The sequence below is a fragment of the Castor canadensis genome, chromosome 12 (assembly GCF_047511655.1).
Source record: "Castor canadensis chromosome 12, mCasCan1.hap1v2, whole genome shotgun sequence".
Classification (NCBI taxonomy): Eukaryota; Metazoa; Chordata; class Mammalia; order Rodentia; family Castoridae; genus Castor; species Castor canadensis.
The window spans coordinates 114,140,347-114,165,766 of NC_133397.1; the positions used below are offsets into that span (position 1 = coordinate 114,140,347).

The 25,420-nt window shown below is 48.5% G+C and overlaps 1 protein-coding gene across 9 annotated transcripts; it reads left to right on the forward strand.

Moving 5' to 3' along the window:
- Window positions 1–267: 267 nt before the first annotated feature.
- On the forward strand, window positions 268–24,901 carry Eps8l3 (EPS8 signaling adaptor L3). Of its 9 annotated transcripts, XM_074050804.1 has the most exons (22): window positions 293–407; window positions 9,489–10,495; window positions 11,925–12,132; window positions 12,355–12,493; window positions 14,396–14,450; window positions 14,605–14,669; window positions 16,130–16,288; window positions 16,546–16,695; window positions 16,786–16,841; window positions 17,172–17,314; window positions 17,399–17,514; window positions 17,736–17,859; window positions 17,944–18,005; window positions 18,213–18,287; window positions 18,678–18,826; window positions 22,077–22,149; window positions 22,337–22,371; window positions 22,846–23,038; window positions 23,235–23,363; window positions 23,663–23,736; window positions 24,182–24,314; window positions 24,573–24,901. In XM_074050804.1, the coding sequence occupies exons 3-22, from the start codon at window positions 11,966–11,968 to the stop codon at window positions 24,582–24,584; spliced, it is 2,109 nt and encodes a 702-aa protein (XP_073906905.1). In that variant the 5' UTR covers window positions 293–407; window positions 9,489–10,495; window positions 11,925–11,965; the 3' UTR covers window positions 24,585–24,901. The 9 variants fall into 9 exon arrangements, with proteins under 9 accessions (XP_073906903.1, XP_020032550.2, XP_073906906.1 ...); XM_074050802.1 differs by lacking the exon at window positions 9,489–10,495 and having other exon boundaries at window positions 268–407; XM_020176961.2 differs by lacking the exon at window positions 9,489–10,495 and having other exon boundaries at window positions 268–407; window positions 17,175–17,314.
- The last annotated feature ends 519 nt before the right edge of the window (window positions 24,902–25,420 follow it).

Genomic DNA, 25,420 nt, shown 5'->3' on the forward strand with positions numbered 1-25,420 from the left:
AACTTTTCCCACATCACTGAATATTCTTTCACCACATGGATTTGAATGGCTGCATTGTGCCCAACTTGGCCAGTGATGTGAAGTGGGGGAAGGAGCAGAAGTGTATGAGCCAGGGTACAGCGTTGGCCAAGCTCTATCCCTCCCATCCCCACCTAGGCAGCCCCAGGGTGCTCTCTGCAGGGTGATGAGACCATCCCTCCCCTTCTCTCCCCGCCTGTCCCTCCAACATAAGCCAGGCCCAGGCCAGGCTCCACCCTTGAGGTTACCAAGGGTATTTCCTCCCCAGAGGCAGCCCTTTCCTAGCCTGGCTTTGGGTCCTCTCCAGCACAGCTGTCCCGAGGAGCCTGCTCTGAATCACAGTCCAAAGTTCAGGTCTCTATGAAGGACTTTCCTCCAGGACTGTCAAGGTGAGGGCTGGGGGGATCGAGGCCCAGTCCCACCTACCTAGATGAGGGTAAGATTCAGGGCAGAGGAGGGCAGGAGGGGGCATGTATAAGAATTACTCTACGGACCCAAGCTGAGGAGGCCCAAGCCACACATATGGAATCATGGGGAAGGGGGGCACTGAAAAATATCTGAAGTGCTCTCCAGCCATCAGGGCAGTTAGAAAAAGGGAGAACTGGTCCTTAACATTTGCTTCAAGGTTTAGGACTGAGGAACTCAGGTGAACTGAGGTGGGCCTGAGATCCAGACTCCAACCTCCTGTCCCCAGGACAGAATGGCTTCCAGGAGCATGACAGCCTCTTAGTGAACACAAGTCCACTCACTCTACCCAAAAAGGGGCCCAGTGAGTGGAGACAAGTTGGAACAAAGAAAAGGATTTATTTGTAACCCAGCAAAACCAAGTAGACAGAGCACTAGAGCCTAGTTTTTAGCTTCTTTAGGCAAGGGGGGAGAAGGAGGCTTAGGCTAGGAAAGGTTGATGATCGGAGACTTCTGGGTGCTGCTCTGGTGGTCTGGAATGGTGCTCTGGTTGTAAAACCTGGGGGTTAGTAATGTGTTGGTGGTTATGTTCCTGTAAATCTTGAAAATATCCCATTAATCTTACACTGATGACTTCAGTCTCAGCCTTGGGAGAGATTGATTAGGGAAGCTTCAGAAAACAAAGCCTTGAACTACCAGTTCTGGACTAACATTCTCTAGGGGACTAACATGTCTATGTACAGAATTGAGCAGAAACGATCCGAACCAAAAGATAAGATAGCAAAGGAGACATACGCAATATCAGGACAGAGATGTCAAGTCGTATGCTCGGTGTTCATTACCTGTGGGACATGAGCAGGCCCAGGAGTCAGTGCTTTTGACAAAACTGGCCTTTGAGTCTGTGAACAGTAACCAAGGCAACAGTTATCATCACACCCCACATGACAGAGGCAATGCTAGCGGGAGATTGATAATGTATTGCTCAGCTGTGTGACCTCCAAAATGAGTGACTTTTTTTTTTACTGTACTGGCACTTGAACTCAGGGCCTCATGCTTGCTAGACAGGTGCTCTAGTACTTGAGCCACTCCATCAGCCCTTTGTTGTTTTGGGTATTTTTGAGATAGGGTTTTGAGAACTAATTGCCTCAGACTGGCATTGACCTACGGTCCTCCTGATCTCTGCCTCCTAAGTAGCTAAGATTATAGGCATGAGTCACCAGCAGCCAGCTAAAATGAGTGATCTTTGAAATCAACTAAAAGCAAGAAAAGCTGGAGGGTTTATTTAGGTCTCCTCTCAGTTACAGGTCTGGCCTTCTTTTCTGAAAACTCAGGCCTCCACACAAGCCTGACCCAGACAATTGGCCACCTGCCATCAGATCGTCCTCCCGTCCCTGCTTCTGCTGCCTTCATGGGAAGGGCAGAGTCTCGCCCAAGGACAGGGACAGATGAGCCTGCTTCTCTCCTGCCCTCCCACAGAGGCTGGCTCCTCTACCCATACTCCAGCCATCTCTCTCCCAGATCTCTGCTGTTTCATTGGCCTGGCTCGCAAACACATGTCCTGTCTTCCACTTTAAACACTTCTGACCAAGTCTCCATACCTTGCCCCTGACCCCACCACCCCATTTGCTGCAAAGCCTCTTGTACCCACTATTCACAGGCCACCATCTCCTCCTCAGGTCCTCTCCATCACCCTGCTTGCATCACCTCCAAGGAACACTCTCCCTCAGGCCTCTCTCTCTGTCTCTCGGTACTGAGGATTGAACTCAGGGCCTTGTGCTTGCTAGACATGCACTTACCACTTGAGCCACAGTCACAGTCTCTGCTTTTGGTTATTGTTCAGATGGGGTCTTGCACTTTTGCTTAAGATAGCCTCTACCTCCTGAGTAGCTGGAATTAAAGATGTGTACCACCATGCCCAGCCTCTCTCTTTCTTTGAGCTCTCTCCTCTCCCAGTCAACCCTCTGTCTAAGCCAGTTCCTCCCCACCCTTCCAGTCTCTTTTGTGGGCAGCCCTGGCTCAGGTCTCTTCATGTACACACATGCTGTCATCTAGCCCTTGGCCTCTGGATATTATTTATGTACCTAAAACTGCTAGGTATCTACTATTTGTCTATATAACAAACCTTCCCCCATCACTGAAGAGTTTACCTGGTGGTTTAGGATAGCTTCTTTGTAACCCCTCCTCTGAGCTCCTAATTCAAGCTTGTTCCTACTTTCCTAACACTTCCACTCTGAGGCTTAACGAACCTCTCTGCCATCTTGGTGGAACTGAAATGATTTGTGCCTCTTCATCTCCCAAACCTTCTTCTTACCCAATATCACATAACTCAGACAGTCATTCACGTCAAAGCCCTCCAGAAGTCCCCTGTACCCGTCACAACACTCTGGTCTCCCCACTGAGCCTCTGACCAGCCCACCTGCAGCAACTCTCCATCCTCACTGCCCAGAGCCATCCACCCAGGGATGCTCTGATTGCCACAGCAGCTGCTCCTGGATTTCCCTTTTCTAACCCCATGCCCCCTACAGTACCCTGTCCCTGTGACTATCTAAAACATAGATCAGACCACACTACTGCTCTGTCTAAAACTTCAGTGTCTTTCAACCACACCAGACTCCTACAAGGCCTGCAGAATCCCAAGTGCTCTGGCCATGGCCCACCCATCTCAGGTCACCTTCCCCCACTCGTTCCCTTCCAGCCGCCCTGGTTTTCTTCCCAGCTATGGACCCTTTACCTTGCTGTTCCCTTTCCTGGCTCCTTCCCATCCCTGACTCAGATGGAGGTGCCCTCCTCCCAGGGGTCTTCTCTGACATCAATGTGTCCAAAGCACCCTCACCTCTGCTGTCATCCTTTTCTCTTTCACCTTTTTGTCACTTATCAGGTCCCTGATTATTGCTAGATGTATTTGTTAGGTTTTTTGCTCATCTCTCAAATATAATTGTACATTTTTATAATGTATTTATAAAATATATTAGCAATGCCTTGAAGTATAAGACGCCATTCCTTTGAATAGTCATTTAAATATCCCCTCCCCTCTATTCTTTCAGGTGTCAGAGTAGCGGCTTTCATTTATTATGAAACTGTTTTCAGGCTGCACATTTCACACACTGGTCCAAGGGAGCAGGTGTTCTTACATCCTTCTACTGATGAAGAAACAGAGCTTAGCAGAGGAGAGGTTAAAGACCTTGCCCAAGATCACACAGCTGCAAAGCCTAGTCTCATCCCGGTGATCACTTCTTTTTTTTTTTTTTTTTTCATTTTTCTTTTATTATTCATATGTGCATACAAGGCTTGGTTCATTTCTCCCCCCTGCCCCCACCCCCTCCCTTACCACCCACTCCACCCGCTCCCGCTCCCCCCCTCAATACCCAGCAGAAACTATTTTGCCCTTATCTCTAATTTTGTTGTAGAGACAGTATAAGCATTAATAGGAAGGAACAAGGGGTTTTGCTGGTTGAGATCAGGATAGCTATACAGGGCATTGACTCACATTGATTTCCTGTGCGTGGGTGTTACCTTCTAGGTTAATTCTTTTTGATCTAACCTTTTCTCTAGTACTTGTTCCCCTTCTCCTATTGGCCTCAGTTGCTTTAAGGTATCTGCTTTAGTTTCTCTGCATTAAGGGCAACAAATGCTACCTAGTTTTTTAGGTGTCTTACCTATCCTCATCCCTCCCTTGTGTGCTCTCGCTTTTATCATGTGCTCATAGTCCAATGCCCTTGTTGTGTTTGCCCTTGATCTAATGTCCACATATGAGGGAGAACATACGATTTTTGGTCTTTTGGGCCAGGCTAACCTCACTCAGAATGATGTTCTCCAATTCCATCCATTTACCAGCGAATGATAACATTTCGTTCTTCTTCATGGCTGCATAAAATTCCATTGTGTATAGATACTACATTTTCTTAATCCATTCGTCAGTGCTGGGGCATCTTGGCTGTTTCCATAACTTGGCTATTGTGAATAGTGCTGCAATAAACATGGATGTGCAGGTGCCTCTGGAGTAACAGTCTTTTGGGTATATCCCCAAGAGTGGTATTGCTGGATCAAATGGTAGATTGATGTCCAGCTTTTTAAGTAGCCTCCAAATTTTTTTCCAGAGTGGTTGTACTAGTCTACATTCCCACCAACAGTGTAAGAGGGTTCCTTTTTCCCTGCATCCTCGCCAACACCTGTTGGTGGTGGTGTTGCTGATGATGGCTATTCTAACAGGGGTGAGGCAGAATCTTAGTGTGGTTTTAATTTGCATTTCCTTTATTGCTAGAGATGGTGAGCATTTTTTCATGTGTTTTCTGGCCATTTGAATTTCTTCTTTTGAGAAAGTTCTGTTTAGTTCACATGCCCATTTCTTTATTGGTTCATTAGTTTTGGGAGAATTTAGTTTTTTAAGTTCCCTGTATATTCTGGTTATCAGTCCTTTGTCTGATGTATAATTGGCAAATATTTTCTCCCACTCTGTGGGTGTTCTCTTCAGTTTAGAGACCATTTCTTTTGATGTACAGAAGCTTTTTAGTTTTATGAGGTCCCATTTATCTATGCTATCTCTTAGTTGCTGTGCTGCTGGGGTTTCATTGAGAAAGTTCTTGCCTATACCTACTAACTCCAGAGTATTTCCTACTCTTTCTTGTATCAACTTAAGAGTTTGGGGTCTGATATTAAGATCCTTGATCCATTTTGAGTTAATCTTGGTATAGGGTGATATACATGGATCTAGTTTCAGTTTTTTGCAGACTGCTAACCAGTTTTCCCAGCAGGTTTTGTTGAAGAGGCTGCTATTTCTCCATCGTATATTTTTAGCTCCTTTGTCAAAGATAAGTTGCTCATAGTTGTGTGGCTTCATATCTGGATCCTCTATTCTGTTCCACTGGTCTTCATGTCTGTTTTTGTGCCAGTACCATGCTGTTTTTATTGTTATTGCTTTGTAATACAGTTTGAAGTCAGGTATTGTGATACCTCCTGCATTGTTCTTTTGACTGAGTATTGCCTTGGCTATTCGTGGCCTCTTGTGTTTCCATATAAATTTCACAGTAGATTTTTCAATCTCTTTAATGAATGTCATTGGAATTTTGATGGGAATTGCATTAAACATGTAGGTTACTTTGGGGAGTATCGACATTTTTACTATGTTGATTCTACCAATCCATGAGCATGGGAGATCTGTCCACTTTCTATAGTCTTCCTCAATCTCTTTCTTCAGAAGTGTATAGTTTTCCTTGTAGAGGTCTTTCACATCTTTTGTTAGGTTTACACCTAGGTATTTGATTTTGTTTGAGGCTATTGTAAATGGAATTGTTTTCATACATTCTTTTTCCATTTGCTCATTGTTAGTGTATAGAAATGCTAATGATTTTTCTATGTTGATTTTATATCCTGCTACCTTGCTATAGCTATTGATGATATCTAGAAGCTTCTGAGTAGAGGTTTTTGGGTCTTTAAGGTATAGGATCATGTCGTCTGCAAATAGGGATATTTTGACAGTTTCTTTACCTATTTGTATTCCTTTTATTCCTTCTTCTTGCCTAATTGCTCTGGCTAGGAATTCCAGTACTATGTTGAATAGGAGTGGAGATAGTGGGCATCCTTGTCTGGTTCCTGATTTTAGAGGGAATGGTTTTAATTTTTCTCCGTTAAGTATAATGCTGGCTGTAGGTTTGTCATATATAGCTTTTATAATGTTGAGGAACTTTCCTTCTATTCCTAGTTTTCTTAGAGCTTTTATCATGAAATGATGTTGGATCTTATCAAAGGCTTTTTCTGCATCTATTGAGATGATCAAGTGGTTTTTGTCTTTGCTTCTGTTAATGTGGTTTATTACGTTTATTGATTTTCGTATGTTGAACCACCCCTGCATCCCTGGGATGAAGCCTACCTGGTCGTGGTGAATAATCTTTTTGATGTGTTGCTGAATTCGATTTGCCATTATTTTGTTGAGGATTTTTGCATCAATGTTCATTAAGGAGATTGGCCTATAGTTCTCCTTTTTGGAGGTGTCTTTGCCTGGTTTTGGGATAAGTGTAATACTGGCTTCATAAAATGTGTTTGGCAGTTTTCCTTCCCTTTCTATTTCATGGAACAGTTTAAGGAGGGTTGGTATCAGTTCTTCTTTAAAGGTCTGATAGAATTCAGCAGAGAATCCATCAGGTCCTGGACTTTTCTTTTTGGGGAGACTCTTGATTGCTGCTTCAATTTCATTTTGTGTTATAGGTCTATTCAGGTGATTAATTTCCTCTTGGTTAAGTTTTGGATGATCATATGTATCTAGAAATCTGTCCATTTCTTTTAGATTTTCAAATTTATTTGAATATAGGTTCTCAAAGTAGTCTCTGATGATTTCCTGGACTTCCATGGTGTTTGTTGTTATTTCCCCTTTTGCATTCCTAATTCTACTAATTTGGGTTTTTTCTCTCCTCATTTTAGTTAGGTTTGCCAGGGGTCTATCGATCTTGTTTATTTTTTCAAAGAACCAACTTTTTGTTTCATTAATTCTTTGTATGGTTTTTTTGGTTTCTATTTCGTTGATTTCAGCTCTTATTTTTATTATTTCTCTCCTTCTATTTGTTTTGGGATTTGCTTGTTCTTGTTTTTCTAGGAGTTTGAGATGTATCATTAGGTCGTTGATTTGGGATCTTTCAATCTTTTTAATATATGCACTCATGGCTATAAACTTTCCTCTCAAGACTGCCTTAGCTGTGTCCCATAGGTTCCGGTAGGTTGTGTTTTCATTTTCATTGACTTCTAGGAACTTTTTAATTTCCTCTTTTATTTCATCGATGATCCATTCTTCATTAAGTAATGAGTTATTTAGTTTCCAGCTGTTTGCATGTTTTTTGTCTTTACTTTTGTTGTTGAGTTCTACTTTTACTGCATTGTGGTCAGATAGTATGCATGGTATTATTTCTATTTTCTTATATTTGCTGAGGCTTGCTTTGTGCCCTAGGATATGATCTATTTTGGAGAAGGTTCCATGGGCTGCTGAGAAGAATGTATATTGTGTAGAGGTTGGATGAAATGTTCTGTAGACATCTACTAGGTCCACTTGATCTATTGCATATTTTAGATCTTGGATTTCTTTATTGAGTTTTTGTTTGGATGACCTATCTATTGATGATAATGGAGTGTTAAAGTCTCCCACAACCACTGTGTTGGCGTTTATATATGCTTTTAGGTCTTTCAGGGTATGTTTGATGAAATTGGGTACGTTGACATTGGGTGCGTACAGATTGATGATTATTACTTCCTTTTGGTCTATTTCCCCTTTTATTAGTATGGAATGTCCTTCTTTATCTCGTTTGATCAATGTAGGTTTGAAGTCTACTTTGTCAGAGATAAGTATTGCTACTCCTGCTTGTTTTCAGGGACCATTGGCTTGGTAAATCTTCTTCCAGCCTTTCATCCTAAGCATATGCTTATTTCTGTCAGTGAGATGAGTCTCCTGTAAGCAACAAATTGTTGGATCTTCTTTTTTAATCCATTTTGTCAAACGGTGTCTTTTGATGGGTGAATTAAGTCCATTAACATTAAGTGTTAGTACTGATAGGTATGTGGTGATTCCTGCCATTTAGTTATCTTAGTTGTTTGAAGGTTTGATTGTGTGTACCTAACTTGATGTTACTCTCTACTGTCTTGCTTTTTCTTATCCTGTGGTTTGGTGCTGCCTGCCTTTTCATGGTTAAGTTGGGTGTCACTTTCTGTGTGCAGGATCCCTTGCAGAATCTTTTGTAATGGTGGCTTTGTGGTCACGTATTGTTTTAGTTTCTGCTTATCATGGAAGACTTTTATTGCTCCATCTATTTTGAATGATAGCTTTGCTGGGTAGAGTATCCTGGGGTTGAAGTTATTTTCATTCAGTGCCCGGAAGATCTCACCCCACGCTCTTCTTGCTTTTAATGTTTCTGTTGAGAAGTCTGCTGTTATTTTGATGGGTTTACCTTTGTATGTTACTTGTTTTTTCTCTCTTACAGCCTTCAATATTCTTTCCTTAGTTTCTGAACTTGTTGTTTTAATGATGATATGTCGTGGAGTAGTTCTATTTTGATCTGGTCTGTTTGGTGTCCTGGAGGCCTCTTGCATTTGTATGGGAATATCTTTCTCTAGATTTGGGAAATTTTCCGTTATTATTTTGTTGAATATATTACCCGGTGATCACTTCTGTCCAGTTGTCAACAGCCGTGTCCTGGAGATGCTGGCTGAAGTGCTCAGAAACTCATTTGGCTTTTCTCCAATGTACTGAACCCTGTGTGGACTTTCAGAAAGAGCGAAGCACAGTTGAGAAGCTATCTTTGTCTCCAGATAGTGCTTGGGGAGCAGGTTGTATGAATTATGGGAGCTCTCCAAAGGAAGGAAGGCTCTGGCTTGTTGTAGTGGTGGGACCCCACGTTCTGCTAACCTAGGTGTATTTGTTTCTTTTACTTCTGGAATGGAAACTCCAGGGGGAGGGGCCTCCTCTCGTCAACGCCTCTGCCTTGCTCAGAGAACTGACTTGCCCTGACGTGCCTTGGCAAGGGTGTGAATGATCTCTGCCCACCCCCCCCACACACACACAAAGTGCCCCAGTTCCTGACCAGGACCTTTCTGGAGCTCCTGAAGGACCCAGATCTGCTTTCTGGGCAAGGCCAGGGCAACTTGGCCCTTGTGCCTGCTCCTCCTCCAGCAGCCCATCTTCATGGTAAGAACTGCCAAGTGACAGAGCTTCCCTTTCAGGCAGTCAGCCAACTGAGCAACCTTCTTGTCATACCTCATGCAAAACCATTCAAAGTCTCTGCTCACAAACAGTGATAGAGACACACGTATCCTGTCACCACACACACACACACACACACACACACACACACACACACATGGCGTTCAGGCTCAGACATACCCAACTCCTCACCATGCCACTTCACCACTCCCTCCAAAAGAATTGCTACTACCTCTGACATTCCCTTTCCACTTCCTGTCTTGGCTGGACAGGGCTGGTCCCAGAACCTTTTGGGATGTCTTCCCTGATGCCCCCAAGGAGAGCATGACTCTTTGTGCCAGTAATATCATGGTGTATTTATTTGTTTACAAGTCTTTCTCTTCTCCAGAGAGTGGCAAAAACCATCCGGGTCCCCAGGGATGGGGACATCTCAGGATGGGGACAATGTGATGCAGGCAGTAATGGAGGGACATGGGAAGTAGATGTTTGTCTGGAAGCCAAAGGCCAGAGTCCCCACAGCCCTGGACAGCAGGAAGACTTCAAAGGAGACAGAGTGGATATGAAGACTTGAAGTACAGAGAGTGGCTGGCCAGGTGCCAAGGAATGGCTTGAATGGAATTACGTCAACCTCTAAGCTGAGTGTAAAGTACAACGGACAGGGAGTGGAGGAAGATAAGGCAGTTTCAGAGGCAGAAGCCAGGAGTTGATGAAGGACCTCGCCTGTCATGATGGGAGTTGGGATTTCATCCCGAGGGCCAATGGCAGAGGAGTGGATGAATTTTCAGTCAAGGAAGACCCCCATCCAAAGCCAAGAGGGAGGATTAATAAAATCAAAGGTGAAGGTAGAGAGATGGGTTAGGGGACCATTGTGCATGCATAGGCAGAGAGCTGGACAGAGCCCGAAGAAGGCAGTCACAGGGGGCAAAAGGGTAGATCTGTAATATAAGGTGCTGAGACAGTGGGACCCACAGCGGGGTGATGGATTGGACATGGAGACCTGTTCTGCCATTCCCACCCCCCCCACACACACTCACAGTGAGACATGCTGTTGGGTAGTTCCTTCACTGAGACAGGAACGTAGAAGAAGGACTGGAGTTATTTGGAGGGAGATAATGAACTCAGGCTGCATTCTCAGATGACTGTGGTCCTTCAGGTGTATCGTAACATCTAATACAATACCTCTCAGGAGGAAGCCCTGAACTGCACAGGAAGCTGGGGAAGGAAGGGAGGGAGGGAGGAAGGGAGGAATGAGGTGCTCAGCAATTTCAGGAACTTCCTCTCTGATTTCTGCTCCCTGTCTCTCTGACCCTAGTCCCAGTCTCATGCTTCAGCAGGAATCGCTTGGGTACCTGGAGCTGTTGTAGAGCAGAAGTATCTATTGCCAACCCCTCAAGTGTGAGTGGCCTGGCCTCTCCATCCTCCCTAACACCCCTCTTCCCTAGGGAGGCTTCACTCCAGCAGACATCCACAATGCCTGTCCAAAAAGCCCTATCCCCCTGTCCACTCTGCTACAAAGGGCTCCTGCCTGAGGGCCTCAGGCTCCAGGGCACACAGGGACACTGCAGAGAACAAGATGTGAAGAGTGCCAGGTGGCACTCACTGTTTCTCTATCCAAAGGTGGATCTCTGCAGTGGGTTGAGCCCTGTCCCCATCCTGCCCCGTGAGATTCCCTGCTATGCTCCCACTACCTTGGGGAGAGGCCTGAGGGAAGGTTGGGGCCTGACCTGAGCTGGGCAGAAATGAGATCTTGGCTGGACACCCAGGCCCAAGCTAAGAGTAGAATGTGGCTATGGCCTAGATAGAGTTGGGGCTGAGACTGGGGGAGGCAACAAAGTTCAGACTGTCCTACCCCAAAAGGAGGTCCAACAGGCTGAGATCCAGGGAACAGGACATCCAGGGAGAACAAGAGGGCTGGTTCCCACGGGGTTATAGCTAGGCGTGGGCACAACAGGCACCTGACCTCTGGGCCCCACAAGTTGGCTGCTTGATGGACTCTCCCAGGGGCCTATACCAACTCAGGTGGGGGAGACCCTGCACTGGGTACTCCAGGCCATCAGAGCAGTGTTGACTGAGTGGGGGTGGAAAAGCAGGCCAAGATTCCCTAACTGGTCTCAGCAAAGCCAAGGATGGGAGGGCAGGCTGTTGTTGATTCTGCAGGACTGTCCATCACAGATCCTAGTAAAAGCAGGGCCTAAACCTCTATGCCCCAGAATCAATGCCCACACAGGTATTTCCCCTCTCCTCCCCTACTCAACTTGTTCCTTTGCTTTCTGTTTATGCCCAACCTCCCTCATTAGGCTGTGAGTTCCCAGAAGGCAAGGAGCCTGACGTGCCCTGGGTGTAAAAGGAGGCTTCTAAATAGGGACTGCGTAGGGTTTTTTTGTTTATTTGTTTGTTTGTTTGTTTTGGTGGGACTGAGGTTTGAACTCAGGACTTCATGCTTGCAAAGCAGGCGCTCTACACTTGAGTCACAGCTCTGCTATTTCCCCAGGTGGGTCTGGAAATTTGATCCTTACTATCTCAGCCTCTCAAATAGCTGGGATTACAGGTGTGAGCCACCAGCACCTGGTCACCTGGGTAGGTTCTTGAATAGGATCAGAGGGAAGTCTGGTCTCCCATCTTTGCTAAAGGCAACTGGGCATCCACCAGGGATGGGGGGGGAGATGGGGGGTGAAGAGAATGGGTGGGAGGGCTTCCTGCTGGGTGGAAGGGGACAGAAGGGGACAGAAAACAGGATAGAATAAAGCAGCCCTGTGAGAGAAAAGCCTCAGCCCTCCGTGCCATGCCCATGTGGTCTTTGGCACGGTCCCCTCTTCTCTGACAGGCTCATGTCCAGCTCACAAAGACAACCTGACACACGATCACATGCCTAAGGGTGCAGCACAAATGGCATGTACACCAACCTTTCCGCAAGTTCAGTTCCACCTCCAGCTGACCTGTCCCCTGACCACCAAGCCCGGCTCTCCATGGCATGGGCACCTTTTCCTGCTCTGCAATCCCGTGCCTGATGTTGACCCTAGGACCCAGAGGAGGTACCCAAAAGCAGAGGAACAGGGGTCACCCCCAAGGCAAAAGACTAGCAAGGAGGAAGCTGGGAAGCAGAGGCTTGCGGCGGCACAGACACTTCCTCAGGCCTAGTTCAGTGTTGGGTGGGTGGTGGCCTGGGAGGCCTCCTGATTTACCTAAGTCCAAAGGGCACAGGTGTGGCTGCCTTCATAGCCGCACCACCTCAGAGCCTGCCTGACTGCCAGCAGGACTCTGCCTGAGGCACCTGGCAAAGAAAGCCAAGCAGCTGCCCTCTGGCCACCACCACTGGACTACCGGACCACCAGACCACAGGCTCAGACACCAGCCCCCTCGGGGGACCACTCACCAGGCCTCACTGGTACCCAGGTAAGGGCCTGTCCGCAGGGAAGATCAGGGCCTGGCCCAGCCCCTTTCCAGATTCAGGAGGATGAACCCCAGAGAAGGGCTTAGGACTTAGCCACTGGCTGGCCAGTGGGTAGTAAGGGGTTCTGGCAATCTCTCCGTGCCCCTGGCACAGAGAGCCAGGGTTCTGTGGTCAGGGGCCAGGTGAGCTTTCAGGAAGCTGAGGGTTGGCATGTGTGCTGCACCCAGAGGCAGATGATCATGTGTCTGTGACATAAATTCCCCTTCCCTCTGTCAAACCCGTACATTTAGGTGGAAAATGGGGTCTGCCACTGCTTTCCATGCCCAAGGGACCAGGAAGACCAAACTCAGCTGCCCCACCTTGCCTCTTCTGGGTCCAGGGTCTTCAGCGGCATCTGATTTCCCATCTCTACTCACCCACAGGGATCACCCTAGTGTCGGGGAGCAGACAGGGGCCTAGCAGAATAGGATTCCTTTCTCTTCCGCATCTAGAAGCAGGAAGTGAGTCCCACAGCCTGGGTGGGGGGGCAGGTTTCTATTACTCCTTCCCCTTGGGGAGGAGGTACACTCCCAAACAGAGATCCAGCCACCTCCTACATCTCCTCTCCTTGTTCACTAGTGACTCATTTTCTCATCCCGACTCATCTTCAGTCATTTTCCTAACAGTCCTAATAAATGGGTGTGGGTGCTCTCTTACACTTTGCCCGGGATATTCCAGGGTTCTGTACAGCTCAGGCATACCGCGCAGATACACAGAGACCCGTGATGCATCACAGTTCACCCAGATAACACACACCCTTGACGCACACACATAACTGACCCCTACCCCACCCCAACATACACACTTGCCACATCTAATTCCCTTCCATCTAAACAGATTTGTGCTGTAGTGCCAGCCTAGTGAAAGGGACACATTTATAAGCAATGAAAACATGGAGTGTCGTCAGCCAGGCCCGGGTCCATTCTTTATTAAATAGTCACTTGTTTAACCCCAGGCCTGTTAGCCTCTTTGACTGCTGGAGTCCTCACCTGGTAAGGTACCCAGTCCATGATTATGTTACTGAAAGTAAAGAACAGTGCCCAGAACTTAGGGCCAAGTACAAGCTGGGTGGTGGTAAAGACTGAATGATGCGGGTTCATGAGGAGCCCAGCAACAGGCGCAGGGCACTAAACATCAGGACTGCTGGGACAATAGTTATCAGAGAGGAACATACAAGTCACAGCATGGCATTTGGGTGGCACTCAGGCAGAGTGGTGGTCAAGGAGGGCTTCACCAGGGAGGTGATCTGTGAGCTGGATTTGAGAAGGGGATGGGCTCTGGGAGAGGATGTGGAGTACCAAAGGCAAAGAGACAGGGGTGTTAGTCAGACCTTCTGGCAAGTGCAGATCAATAACAAGTCCTCTAGAATCCATCTCTCTCTCTCTCTCTCTCTCTCTCTCTCTCTCTCTCTCTCTCTGTCTCACACACACACCCCTTCCTCCTGGAAGGGTCCCCTTCTTACCAGGTAACAGGAGCTTTCTCTCAATTTGCAAAACTGAAATAGACCAGATAAGAGAGTTTTACAGTGGCAAGGAAAGCCACTGAGCCTTTGCCGTTCCTGCAGAAGTGGGTGCAGCTCATTCATGTAGCATCTTTCACATCCAGGCCCAGGGTAGAATCCAGTCCCAGAGCCAAAGAATGGAAGGCCAGCCATTTGGTAGTCGCTCAAGCCCTTCCTTCTTAGCCCAGGGCCTACAAGCCCAACCAGGATGGAGGGCTCCTAGGGGAAGACGCTGACTGAAGCCAAGGGCTCTGGGTCTGATCCCAGAGGCCCCAGGTCGGAGCAGTAGCAGCCCTCTGCCCTTCTGTGCCTGGTACTTCTCTTCCCAGCTCTGACGGCTGTCTCTGGTTCTCTTGAGTTCTAGGGAGCCGTGCTCAGCAACGTCAACATGTCCCGGCCTAGCAGCAGAGCCATTTACTGTAAGCTCTCCCCACTCCACTCCCAACCCCACCCCACCTGAGATGAGCTCCCTACAGTCCCCATCCTCTGCCCTCACCCTCCTCATAACTGCTTGCCATTGCCTGAGCCTCACTGCACTTTCTGGTGCTTCCTGCCCTGGCTGGTACCCCACAGTGCACCGGAAGGAATACTCCCAGAACCTGACCTCAGAGCCCACTCTCCTGCAGCACAGGGTGGAGGTGAGTACCTCTGGTACCTCTGGGCCCCAGGTGGTTTCCAACTAAAGCCAAGGGTTCCCATGTGTTCCCTCCCCTGCACAAACACAGACACCTCACACATGGCTCCACTGTGAAAGTCATGGCCCTGCCTGGTCAAATCCCTGAAGCCTAAAGCCTACCTGAGCATCTACTAAGTGCTGGGGAGGATGAGGGGGTGGTCAGGAGTGGGCAGAGCAGGCCCACCTAGAGGTTGAAGGAGTAGATGTCCTGTTCCCAGACAGGAAGGAGAAGTAGAAGGATAGGTCAGAAAGCACCTAGAACCAGCACACTTGTTTTCCAACCCACCTCCGGTCACACCATCTCCAGGGAGTTGCTCAGGATTGTTCATGGCTGGAGGAAAGAAGGTGAAGAGCAGCAGCTCATGAGGCCTTGAGAGGGCCTCTGTCGCAGAGGGGAGAGTCAGCCTGAGCTCCCAGACCAGGCTGAGCTGCTGGAATAGAGCCTCTATCCTTGCCCAAGCGATGGCTGGCATTTTGAGATCCAGCTACCTGAAGGGCTGCCAACATCACAGGGAAAGCAAAAGGCAGACTGCAAAGGCGTGGCCAGAAGAGCATGCACTGCCGAAAGCACAGTGGGGGACACAGTGTGTGGGGTACAAATCAGGTTCTTATAGAGATGAAGCAGGAAACCCCAGGGTAGTGGACACAGGACTCCCCAGTCAGGTGGGCAGAGGCCAAGAGTACTCTGTTTCTTTGTGGGCAGTGTGAACACAGGGAGAAGAGCTGGATACAGGCAGGGGTGAGGGGTGGCAGATCCAGGGGCGAGAGGCAGATTGCATCTCCCCACAGGAGGTGTCAGAGGCAATGTTTGGCTGGGGAAGAAGCGTCCCCTAGAAGAGAGTGGATAAGGACAAAGCCCACCAAATGATCAGGCTAGGACTTTAGTGAAGACAGAATATTACAGATCACTGCAAGAATCAGAAGGTGAGCTTGGTCTTCCTGAGAGACCCAAGGCACTGGATTGGCAGAGGTGGGAAAGGCACCTTGGTACCAGGAATTGTGGGAGCAATGGCACAGGGACAGGAATTCTGGGTCAGTGAGAAGAAAGACCAGGCTGGAAGGCGAGCTCCCAAATGCAGCAGAGGAAGTGAGGGACAGAATCTGAAGGTCCTGCAGCCCATGCAAAGGCCCTCTGAAGTTATTTGTTGGGTGACTGAAGCCCACATGTACCACCAGTCAGCTGCCTCATCCCTGTCCTTCCCTTGGAGTCCTAGAACCTCTCATGTAGCCCGTCTTAGACCTGGAAGTGCCTTTCTAGCCTAACTGCTTCTACACTGGCCCTCACATTGCCCTTGAAGGTCGACTTCTCCCACAAGGGGAATAAGGACATACTTTCCTCCTCTGCTGCCTTTCCTCTGCCTGCCACCAGCTGGGACCCTGCTCCAAATCTTCTCCTCATCCATCCTCCTCCTCTCCCCTTAGCACCTGATGACATGTAAGCTGGGGACACAGAGAGTCCAGGAGCCCAAGGATGCCCTGCAGAAGCTTCAGGAGCTGGATGCACAGGGCCGGGTGTGGAGCCAAGACCTGATTCTGCAGGTCAGAGATGGCTGGCTCCAGCTGCTGGACATTGAGACCAAGGTCAGCCCTCTCACCAAACTCAGCCTTGGGCCCTGGCTAACCCAGACTGTGGAAGAGCACGCACCAAGCCCTTCCACGCACCCCTCCATTCCTTCCCATGTGCAATGTTCATCTAGGCCTAGGAAGAGACAGGGAACAGGAGCTGGGATGACACCCCAACTTCAAGCCATGAGAGGGTATAGGCAACCCTATCAGAGACTCTCAAGAGCAAAGCCCGCCTCTCTGTGGCCTCTCACTTGACCTTTCTGCCTGGCCAGGAGGAGCTGGACTCTTACCACCTGGACAACATCAAGGTCATGGATGTGGCGCTGAACACCTGCTCCTACAACTCTGTGTTGTCCATTACTGTGCAGGAGTCTGGCCTGCCAAGCACCAGCACTCTGCTTTTCCAGTGCCAGGAAGTGGGGGTGAGTGGCCAAGGGTGGGGTCCAATGACCATCACACACACACACACCCACACACACACACACACATAGCCTGACTGCTGTTTCCTCCAGGCAGAGAAGTTGAGGACCAGCCTGCAGAAGGCCCTGGAGGAAGAGCTGGAACAAAGGTAGGCAGCCCACCCAGACCCTCACCTCACATCTTGGGAAGCTCAGAAACCTGTGGTCCAACCAACCAGGGCCTAGAACTGAGAAAGGGCCAGGGCAGAGATGAGCAGGGGAAGGCCCAAGAGGCACTGGTGACTATCCTTAAAGACTGCTATAGACACAGGAGGGCCTGGGTACCAGACAGATGAGACAGAGTGAAGTCAAAGGAGACCAAGGAGCAGGGGTGGGGCTCCTAGAGAGAGGTGCGGTGTGCATGGATCCTTGCACAGAGGTGTGGGCAGGGCTTCTGTCTCAAAGCTTTAGCAAACATGTGTCCCTCGCCATGTCCTCAGCAGACCTCAATTTGGAGGCCATCATCCAGGCCAGAAGAGATGGAGGGAAACTTCTCTAGAAAGGCCACTCCCTATAAATCAGGTACCCCCTGTGGAGCAGGGGTCCTCTCCAGAACAATCCTACAAGAGAACCTCAGAGCACAGTACGTTTGGGGGCATGAGGGCAAGTGGAGAAGGCTTAGTTCAAAGTCGAAGAAGTTCTAGGACCTTGATTCCCTACATTGCAGGCCTCCCGCCATCCCCAAGGCCCCTGGTACGCTATCACAGTTCCCAAGAACAAAGTGCCTTCACTCCGCCTCCTCGAAGACTGTCCTCATCCCCTGAGAACCCAGAGAGGGATGAGGTACTACAGATGGTCCTGAACTTATCAAGACTTCTGGGGCTTGGAAGAATGGAGGACACCCCAACAGGAGGCCAGGGTCCTCCCCAGGGTGGACAGGGCAGGCTTGGTCGGACCCCAGGCTGGGATTGAGGATGGGGCTTGTGGGGGGTTGGGAGAGGTCAGCTGGCAGGGTTGGGAATTCCAGGGTCAGCCTAACTGCCTGTGGGTTGTTTGGGGCCCAGGATATGCTGAACCATGTCCTAGGGGACATCGAGCTGTTCACAGGAAAGCTGAAGGATGTCCAGGCAAAGACCAGCCATAAGAAGAAGAGAAGGCTTGGGAAAAAAAAGAACAAGGCTCAGGGGGGTGAGTTCTGAGGGGCAGAGGAGCAGGAGTGTCTCTGGATGACCTGGGACCAACCTCCCCCACCACTTTGCCCCTCTCCAACAGGGATCACAGAGGCACAGTACATTGACTGCTTCCAGAAGATCAAGCTCAGCTTCAACCTCCTGGTCTGTGGTCCCCACCAATTCCCAATCCCTCTTCCCCACCCTCCACCCTCTGCTCTCTGACCTCAGCCATCTCAAGCCTTTCACTTCTCCAGTTTCTCCCCACCCCTTGGGATTTTTTGAAGATGCAAAACACTTCTGGGGGACTGGGGCCCTGGTGAAGTTGGTGTGGGTTGAAGGGTGGTGATAGACATTGCCCTCTGTCCCCAGGGGAATCTGGCCATCAGGTTACAGGAGACAAGTGCCCCTGAGTTCATACACATCATCTTCCAAACTCTGAACTACGTGAGTGGGGAAGGACAGGGTGGCAAAGAGGGACAAGCAAAGTCAAGAAAGACCAGGAGGGCTGGGTGTGTACTCTGTAGTAGAGTGTTTGCCCAGCATACACAAGACCTTGGATTCCATCCCCAACATGGCAGAAGGAAAAAAAGGTGGTGGAGGGCAGAGGAGGAGGCTAGGGGAGGAAGCAGGGGATCACAGGGACAGATAGAGACTGTGGAGCCTGCCCCAACACACCCTCCTCCTTGATGCCCGGACACCATCCCTGGTGTGCACAGCATGCTCAGCAGGTGGATAGGGTGGTGTCAGAGCTGAGGATATCAGGGCTGTGAGGGAGAGGAAGGCAACATTGCAGAGATGGCCTAGACCTCCTGATACCTTTCTTGTCTCCCCCAGATCCTGTCCCAGTGCCCCGACACTGGCCTGGCAGCCCAAGTAATCTCACCCTTGCTCACCCGCAAAGCCATTGACCTGCTGCAGTCCTGTCTAAGCCCATCTGAGAATAACTTCTGGAAGGGGCTTGGCATGGCCTGGACCACCAGCCAGTGAGTGAAGATGAGGGGTGCGGGGGAGAGGTAGCCAGGCATTATGCTGTCACAAACCAGAAACATTTCAACACAATTTGGGGGATACTACTTGGAGCTCCCAACTTTCTATTAAGCTAAATGTGATCTGTTAAAAACAAAACAAAAAACCTTTTATCCTTATTACCCACTGCTGAAGGAAAGGCATTGTGTCAGAAAAAAGAACAATTCTTCCAAAGAAAGAAGAAATGCCAACCCTCTGCTAAAATATCTTCTCATTTTTGTTAAGGACCAAGTGAAAACTTTGTTTCAATCCAGCCCAGAATTAAAAATTACTGACATAGGAGGTGCTGCAAGTAACATCAATAAGTTACATTCTGTAACTGATTAGAGAGAGAGAGAGAGAGAGAGACTGAGAGAAACCCAAGTTGGTGTATATGTGCAGTAGGCAGCAGGAAAGGAGGCCAAACTAATGGGAAGTGGGCATGAATGAATCTCACTTGGAAAGCTGAGCTGAAGGAGGAGGGGAACAGCCCACAGATGAGAGGTCCAGCCTGGCCACGTGGTGAAACAGTGTCACAGGAACATGGTGTGACACGAGTGCTCAAGTGGAAAGCCCAGCATTCACAGTTTGTTCTGTTCCGTGAGAGAAGAGGCTGGGGCCTTGGAAAACTGTTACATGGAGGTGGGGAAAGGAAAAACAGTTAAGACTAAAAGAATTCCCAGAGAACTGGAAGGAGAACCAAAGATGCTGAGGGAGGAAAACCAAGGGAGAAGGGGGTATTAGCAAGATTGGGAAAGAAGCCAGTTTTTTCTCGTTTAGTCCCATTTAAAGGAGTTTTTGTCCAGTTTGCTTAAAAACATGAGTTAGCTCCGAACAACCTATTTATTGTGGCGAGAGAACACACATAACAAAGATTTACCATTGAAAGTATATGGTTAGTAGAATAAGTACATTAGCGTTTTGTAACCAACAACCATTATGGATGTGCTTTTTTTCTGTTTTGGTGGTACTAGAATTTGAACTCAGGGTCTCACACTTGCGGGGCAGGTACTCTACCACTTGAGCTACTCCACCAGCCCCAACAGCCATTCTGTATTCCATCATCCCAAACAGAAAATCTGTACCCATTGAACAATAACTCCCCATCCATCTCCCCCTTCTCCCCAGCCCCTGGTTACCTCTATTCTACTTTCTGCCTCTAAAATTTGTCTGTTCTGGGTAACTCATATGCATGGAATCAGACACTATTTGTGCTTTTGTGGCTGGCTTATTTCACTCAGTATATCCTCAAGGTTTATCCATGTTGTAGCACGTGTCAGAATTTCCTTCCTTTTTATGACTGATTAATATTCCACAGTATAGATGTGCCACACTTTATTCACTTATTCATCAATGGACACTTGTTTCATTTATAACCCAAATGATTTGTTTCTATGTACTCTCTTGATTTAATCACAAAATGCAATAATTTATGGATTCTGGACATCTAATAACAGTGTTCAGTTGTTCAGAACACTGTTTAAGCCAGTCTTGGAACCCACTGGCTCCCATGTTATGGTGGGATCACATTGTGTATGGGGATAGCCCTGATTTCTGTCTACCACTAGCAAGAGAGAAAAGCAGAGCTTCTGCAATGGATTCAAACAAAAAGTCCTCAAAGACTTTTATTCACCTACTTTAACATTGAGTAGCTACATTTTATGTTTCAAAACCCAGCCTCAAGGACTGAACATGTGGCTCAAGTGGTAGAGCACCTGCTTTCCAATGCAAAAGCTCTGAGTTCAAATCCCAGTACCACAAAAAAGACAAAAATAAAAATCCCAGCCTTGGCCTACCAAGTACAAAGCCCTGAGTTCAAACTCCAGTACCACCAAAATAATAATAATAATAATAATAACCCAGCTTTACTTTAAGAATTTAAACATTAGAAAATGAATCAGCAGGTACAATTTCAAAAAAATACCCACAAACAAGCAAATCAACTCTAATATTCATAAAATGAAATACATTTACTAAATAATATTAAGTCAGATATGCCCTTAGATGTTTTCTAATTTCTTAAAATAACCAGAAGTGATAAATTAATGTAACACTAGAATAACAAGAGAGATGTAAAAGCCCTCAAAAGACTAGAGTTTCTGGCAAACTATATTTAGATGATTTGGATTATAGACAAAATAAACCAAAGCTGTAAGTAACACTGAATGCTGTGGTAACTCAGCAGGTAGAGAACATGCAGGGCCATTGCATTTTGCTATCAGGAGATTATCAGGATTTTAAATGAACTAGTCTGAACAAAGCAGTGTCAGAAGTAAAACTCAGGTGACAGGAATAATGAAAGAAGCAGAGGTGAGAAAGCATAGGCCTGGCACACAAGGACATTCTCAGGAAATATGGTAAGAATGTCATAGGACATCAGCTTAACAGGATTAAAAAACCAGTCAAGGAAGCATTGATCGATTTCCAGGGCAAAGAGAAAGAATGAAGAAGATTTGGAAGAGGAAATAGTTTGTCCATTCCTTGTGAATAAACATTCATTAGCAGCTGCCTAGGTGCTAGCCACAGTACTAGTGAAACAGCCTCTAAAGAGTTCAATATAGTAAGAACCAGACATGCATGAATTGTGTTCAACAGAGCGTGACAGGAGCAATAATCCAGGGGTGGACCATGTTCAGAGTGAATATTTGCTTCTGCCCCAATGAGGCAGGAAGAAACTTCCCCCAGGAGGTGAGGGGATATTCCCCTAGGGGCAGGTAGAAGCTATCCAAGCAGAGCAAACCTGGAAATCACAAGGGGGTGAGGGGACCCTGCAAGGCAAGTACTAGTCCCATCCTGGCATCAGCCAGAGCAGCCCCATTGTGATGGGTCCTATAAGACGGAGTTCCACACATTATTCAGCTAGAAAGACGAAGACTAGTTGCACTACAAACAGGTTAGAAAAACACTCCAAAGAGCTCTTTGGCCCAACATTCCAGGTCCCACCACTTTTAATCCTAAGCCCCAGTGATGGTGATAAAGTGTCCACTGTGTTCCAAGGAGGTCTTACAGCTGTACTTTGAGGACAGAGTGAGGCAGGCCCACAGACACCTGCACCAGAGGACCTGTTCATGCTTAACTGTTTGCTTCTTTGTTGGCGTGATCTAGGCACACAGGCGGTGACCCCATTATCCAGAAGACCCCTAAGCCTGGGCCTTCTTGGCTATTCCCTTTCCACATCCCACAGCCTGGCACACAGGGGCCATGGACTTAGCTTTGTTCTCTCCCCAGGGACAACTGGACAGGCACCGAGCCCCCGCCCTACCAACCCATATTCTATGATGGCTGGCAGCCCTCCTCTCCGGTAAGGGATGCTCAACACAGAGCTCTTCCAGTCCAAATCTCTGTCCCATGGCAGCTAAGTGGCTGGTAGTTTTATGTGGGTCCATCACTGTGGGAAGGAGACAGGAGGTGACTGTGTAGGCCTGTGGTCTGATTACCCACTCCCTAGTGGCCATACAGCTCTTACTCACTGTTTCTGCCCTTTACAGGCACCCTTAAGACACCAGGACTCTGTGTCCCTCAGGTAAGCCTTGAGCTTAGTGGGACTGCACCATCATGGGGTGGGGGACAAAGACTTTGGACCTGTGGATCTCTATATCTCAGAGACTCTCTGTGCTTTTAGCCAGACTCAGACACACACAAAGATACCCTAATGCTACCTGGTGAGAGGGCGGCTGTTCACCTCCTAGGCTCTAATTCCCTCTCATCACACTACCCACACATGCCTCTGATTTCCCAGAGCTCAGAGGTAGAAAAGTCAGCGACTGGAAATGTATCCGGAGACCAGAGAGATTTCAGACCACTCCTGTCTGCAGAAACTCCCCCCCCACACACACACCCCGCCCACCCCTCCTCAGGCTGCCACCATCAAATTCTACAGGAACCTAAAAGTCACCACCAGATTGAAGCCAGGAGTTATCTGGAGTCCTTAGGGCTGAGACAGGAGCACAGTTTCTGAGCCCTCTTCTACAGCAATCCTGACTCTCTCTCATGGCAGAAGCCCTAGGTTAGGAAGCACCTCACGCTTTGCTCAAGAGGAGACAAACAACTACAGCCCTCAGCCTGGGGACCCCAACTTCCAACCCTCCAGTCCCAAGTCTGCTGAGCCAATTCTAAAAATGCAAGTGCTGTATGAGTTTGAAGCAAGGAACCCACAGGAACTGACTGTGATCCAGGGAGAGGTGCTGGAGGTGAGGCCTGGGTTTGAAGCTAGAAAAGGCATGGTGGTTGGTGGGAGCTACAGTTAACCTGGTGATCTGGCTATGGGGCTGCAGAGTGGGTGACTGAGAAGGAAAGCTGGAATTGGTTGGGAGGGACAAAGCCTTGTGGGGCAGAGGAGACTTGGAGGATGAAGCCTCTTGTGACTGAGGTGATGACTCTTGGCAGGTGCTGGACCACAGCAAGCGGTGGTGGCTGGTGAAGAACGAGGCAGGAAAGAGTGGCTACATTCCCAGCAACATCCTGGAGCCCCTGCAGTCCAGGGCCCCTGGGAGCCAGGGCCAGTTGCCTCCTCGGGTACTACCTAACCAAGGCTATCCAGAAGCTCTAAGTCCTAAGTCAGAGTGGGGCAGACAGGATTAGATGACAAGTGGAAGAGGTAGTCCTGGTTCAACGTAATCAGTATCATTGCATCTTCACAGGGTGCCAAGTGGACTGATAGGGCTAGAACAGGGAACAAGTCAGGATGCCTGCCAGGCCAGAAAACTGGGGGGGTGAGATAAGTGATTTGATGGGAGCCCAGAGAAAGGACCCAATGTGGTGAGCTATGCATGGCTATGAAATAAGATGGCCTCTGACCCCATCCCCCATTCTAGGCGCCAATGCTTCGACTTAGCTCAAAACCTGAGGAGGTCACAGCATGGCTGCAGGCAGAGAACTTCTCCACTCTGTGAGTGCCCAGGCCCCTGGGGTGTGGAGGGAGAGCCTTGTAAAAGGGTCATATGATAACCGTAGAACGTGAGTTCTGGCCTCCATTGCACATGACAACTGCATCCCGGGCTGTCTCTACCGAATGACAGGACAGAGAAGGGGGTTGCCCTAAGCCTAGGGTAGGGCATCAACTGGAAAACCCCTGCCAGGGTGAAGGGAGGAAGGGTCAGGGTAGTGAAATTAGAAATAACCTTGGCTGCCAGCTCAGTCACCCCTCCCTTCCAGAACATTGTCTTTAGAAGCACTTCTTCCTTCAAATCCTGAAATTGGCTGAACTCCTGCACTTTCAAATACCTCATTCCACAAATATTTCTGGAACTCCAATTTCCAAACCCAAACAGTCTCTTCTCTACCCAGTGCTCAGGCTCAGCATCCTTTTACCCTATTGCTGCTTTTGTTCACAGCACGGTGAGGACCCTCGGGTCCTTGTTAGGGAGCCAGTTACTTCGCATGAGACCTGGGGAGCTACAAATGCTATGTCCACATGAAGCCCCACGGATCTTGGCCCGGCTGGAGGCTGTCAGAAGGACACTGGGGGTGAGGATGCCCTGGGGTCCTGACTGCCACTGGAAGAGGCTGGTCCTCCCGTGGTGAGAGTAAGATTGTTGGGAGGATAAGCCAGTGGCCCCAGCCCCGTGTGGAACTGAGTGTGGCAGTGCTGGGCACAAAATATTTCTCCAGGGATTTGGCTTCAGGTATTCTGGTATGCCTTGAAGCTCCAATCTTAATAGAGGCATGAGTTCTGGGGCTCCCTCAGCTGGCACCAGCCCTGTCTGAATCCATTTCTTCTCTCAGATAAGCCCTTAGGCACCGGCTCAGATGCCTCCAAGTCCAAGGACCTCTCATATGCAAGATGGAGCATTTGGTGTCCTTCAGAGCCCTGGGAATTCCTCTTCCAGCTCCCCAGTTTGTGACAAACCACCCACCCCCACTCACACAGCTGAGGAAGAACAGGCCAGATGTTGTGGCAAATGGTACACTTCACTTCTTGCTGTGCTGGGAGCCCTCGCTGGTTACTACCTATTTATTTTGCCCCTTTCCTACTCCTGGCACACTTATGCCTCGGCTTGTCAGGGGTCAGTTCAGTCCCTCTTCTCTCCAATAAAAAGAACCTTCAAGCCTGTCATGTGTGTCCCTTGCAGCTTCTTCCTGGGCCTGATGGGAGCCAAAGGTAGGGGGAAGGAAGGGCTGGGACACTGGGCATGAAACAGTAGTAACAGTTCATCCATCACATGCCAGACTGATTGGGAAAGGCAATTCACACTGCAACCTGGTGCAGAGAATCAGCACTGGATAATTACTGTCCATGCTCTCCCTATTCTCTTTCTAAACAAACTCCAAAATGGAGCTATGCTTATCCCTCTGTCCTTCCCTGTACATGTCTTACAGTATAGCTCAAGGCACCCAGCACAGCTGAGGGCACAGCACTTCACAGCAGCAAAGAGAGCAGCTCACAGCTTGATTGTCACACTGGCCAAAGAGCCAGAAGAGCATTAACAAGCCAGTCCAGCGCACCAGGCCTACCCTACTTGGGAACTTCCTCTTTTTTTTTTTTTGTCTCCTGCTGTTAGGTGAGCCAACCTTGAGTTCCCTTCCAGCTTGTTTCTTCAGTGGCATTGCACAGGAAGATGGAAGTCTCCTAG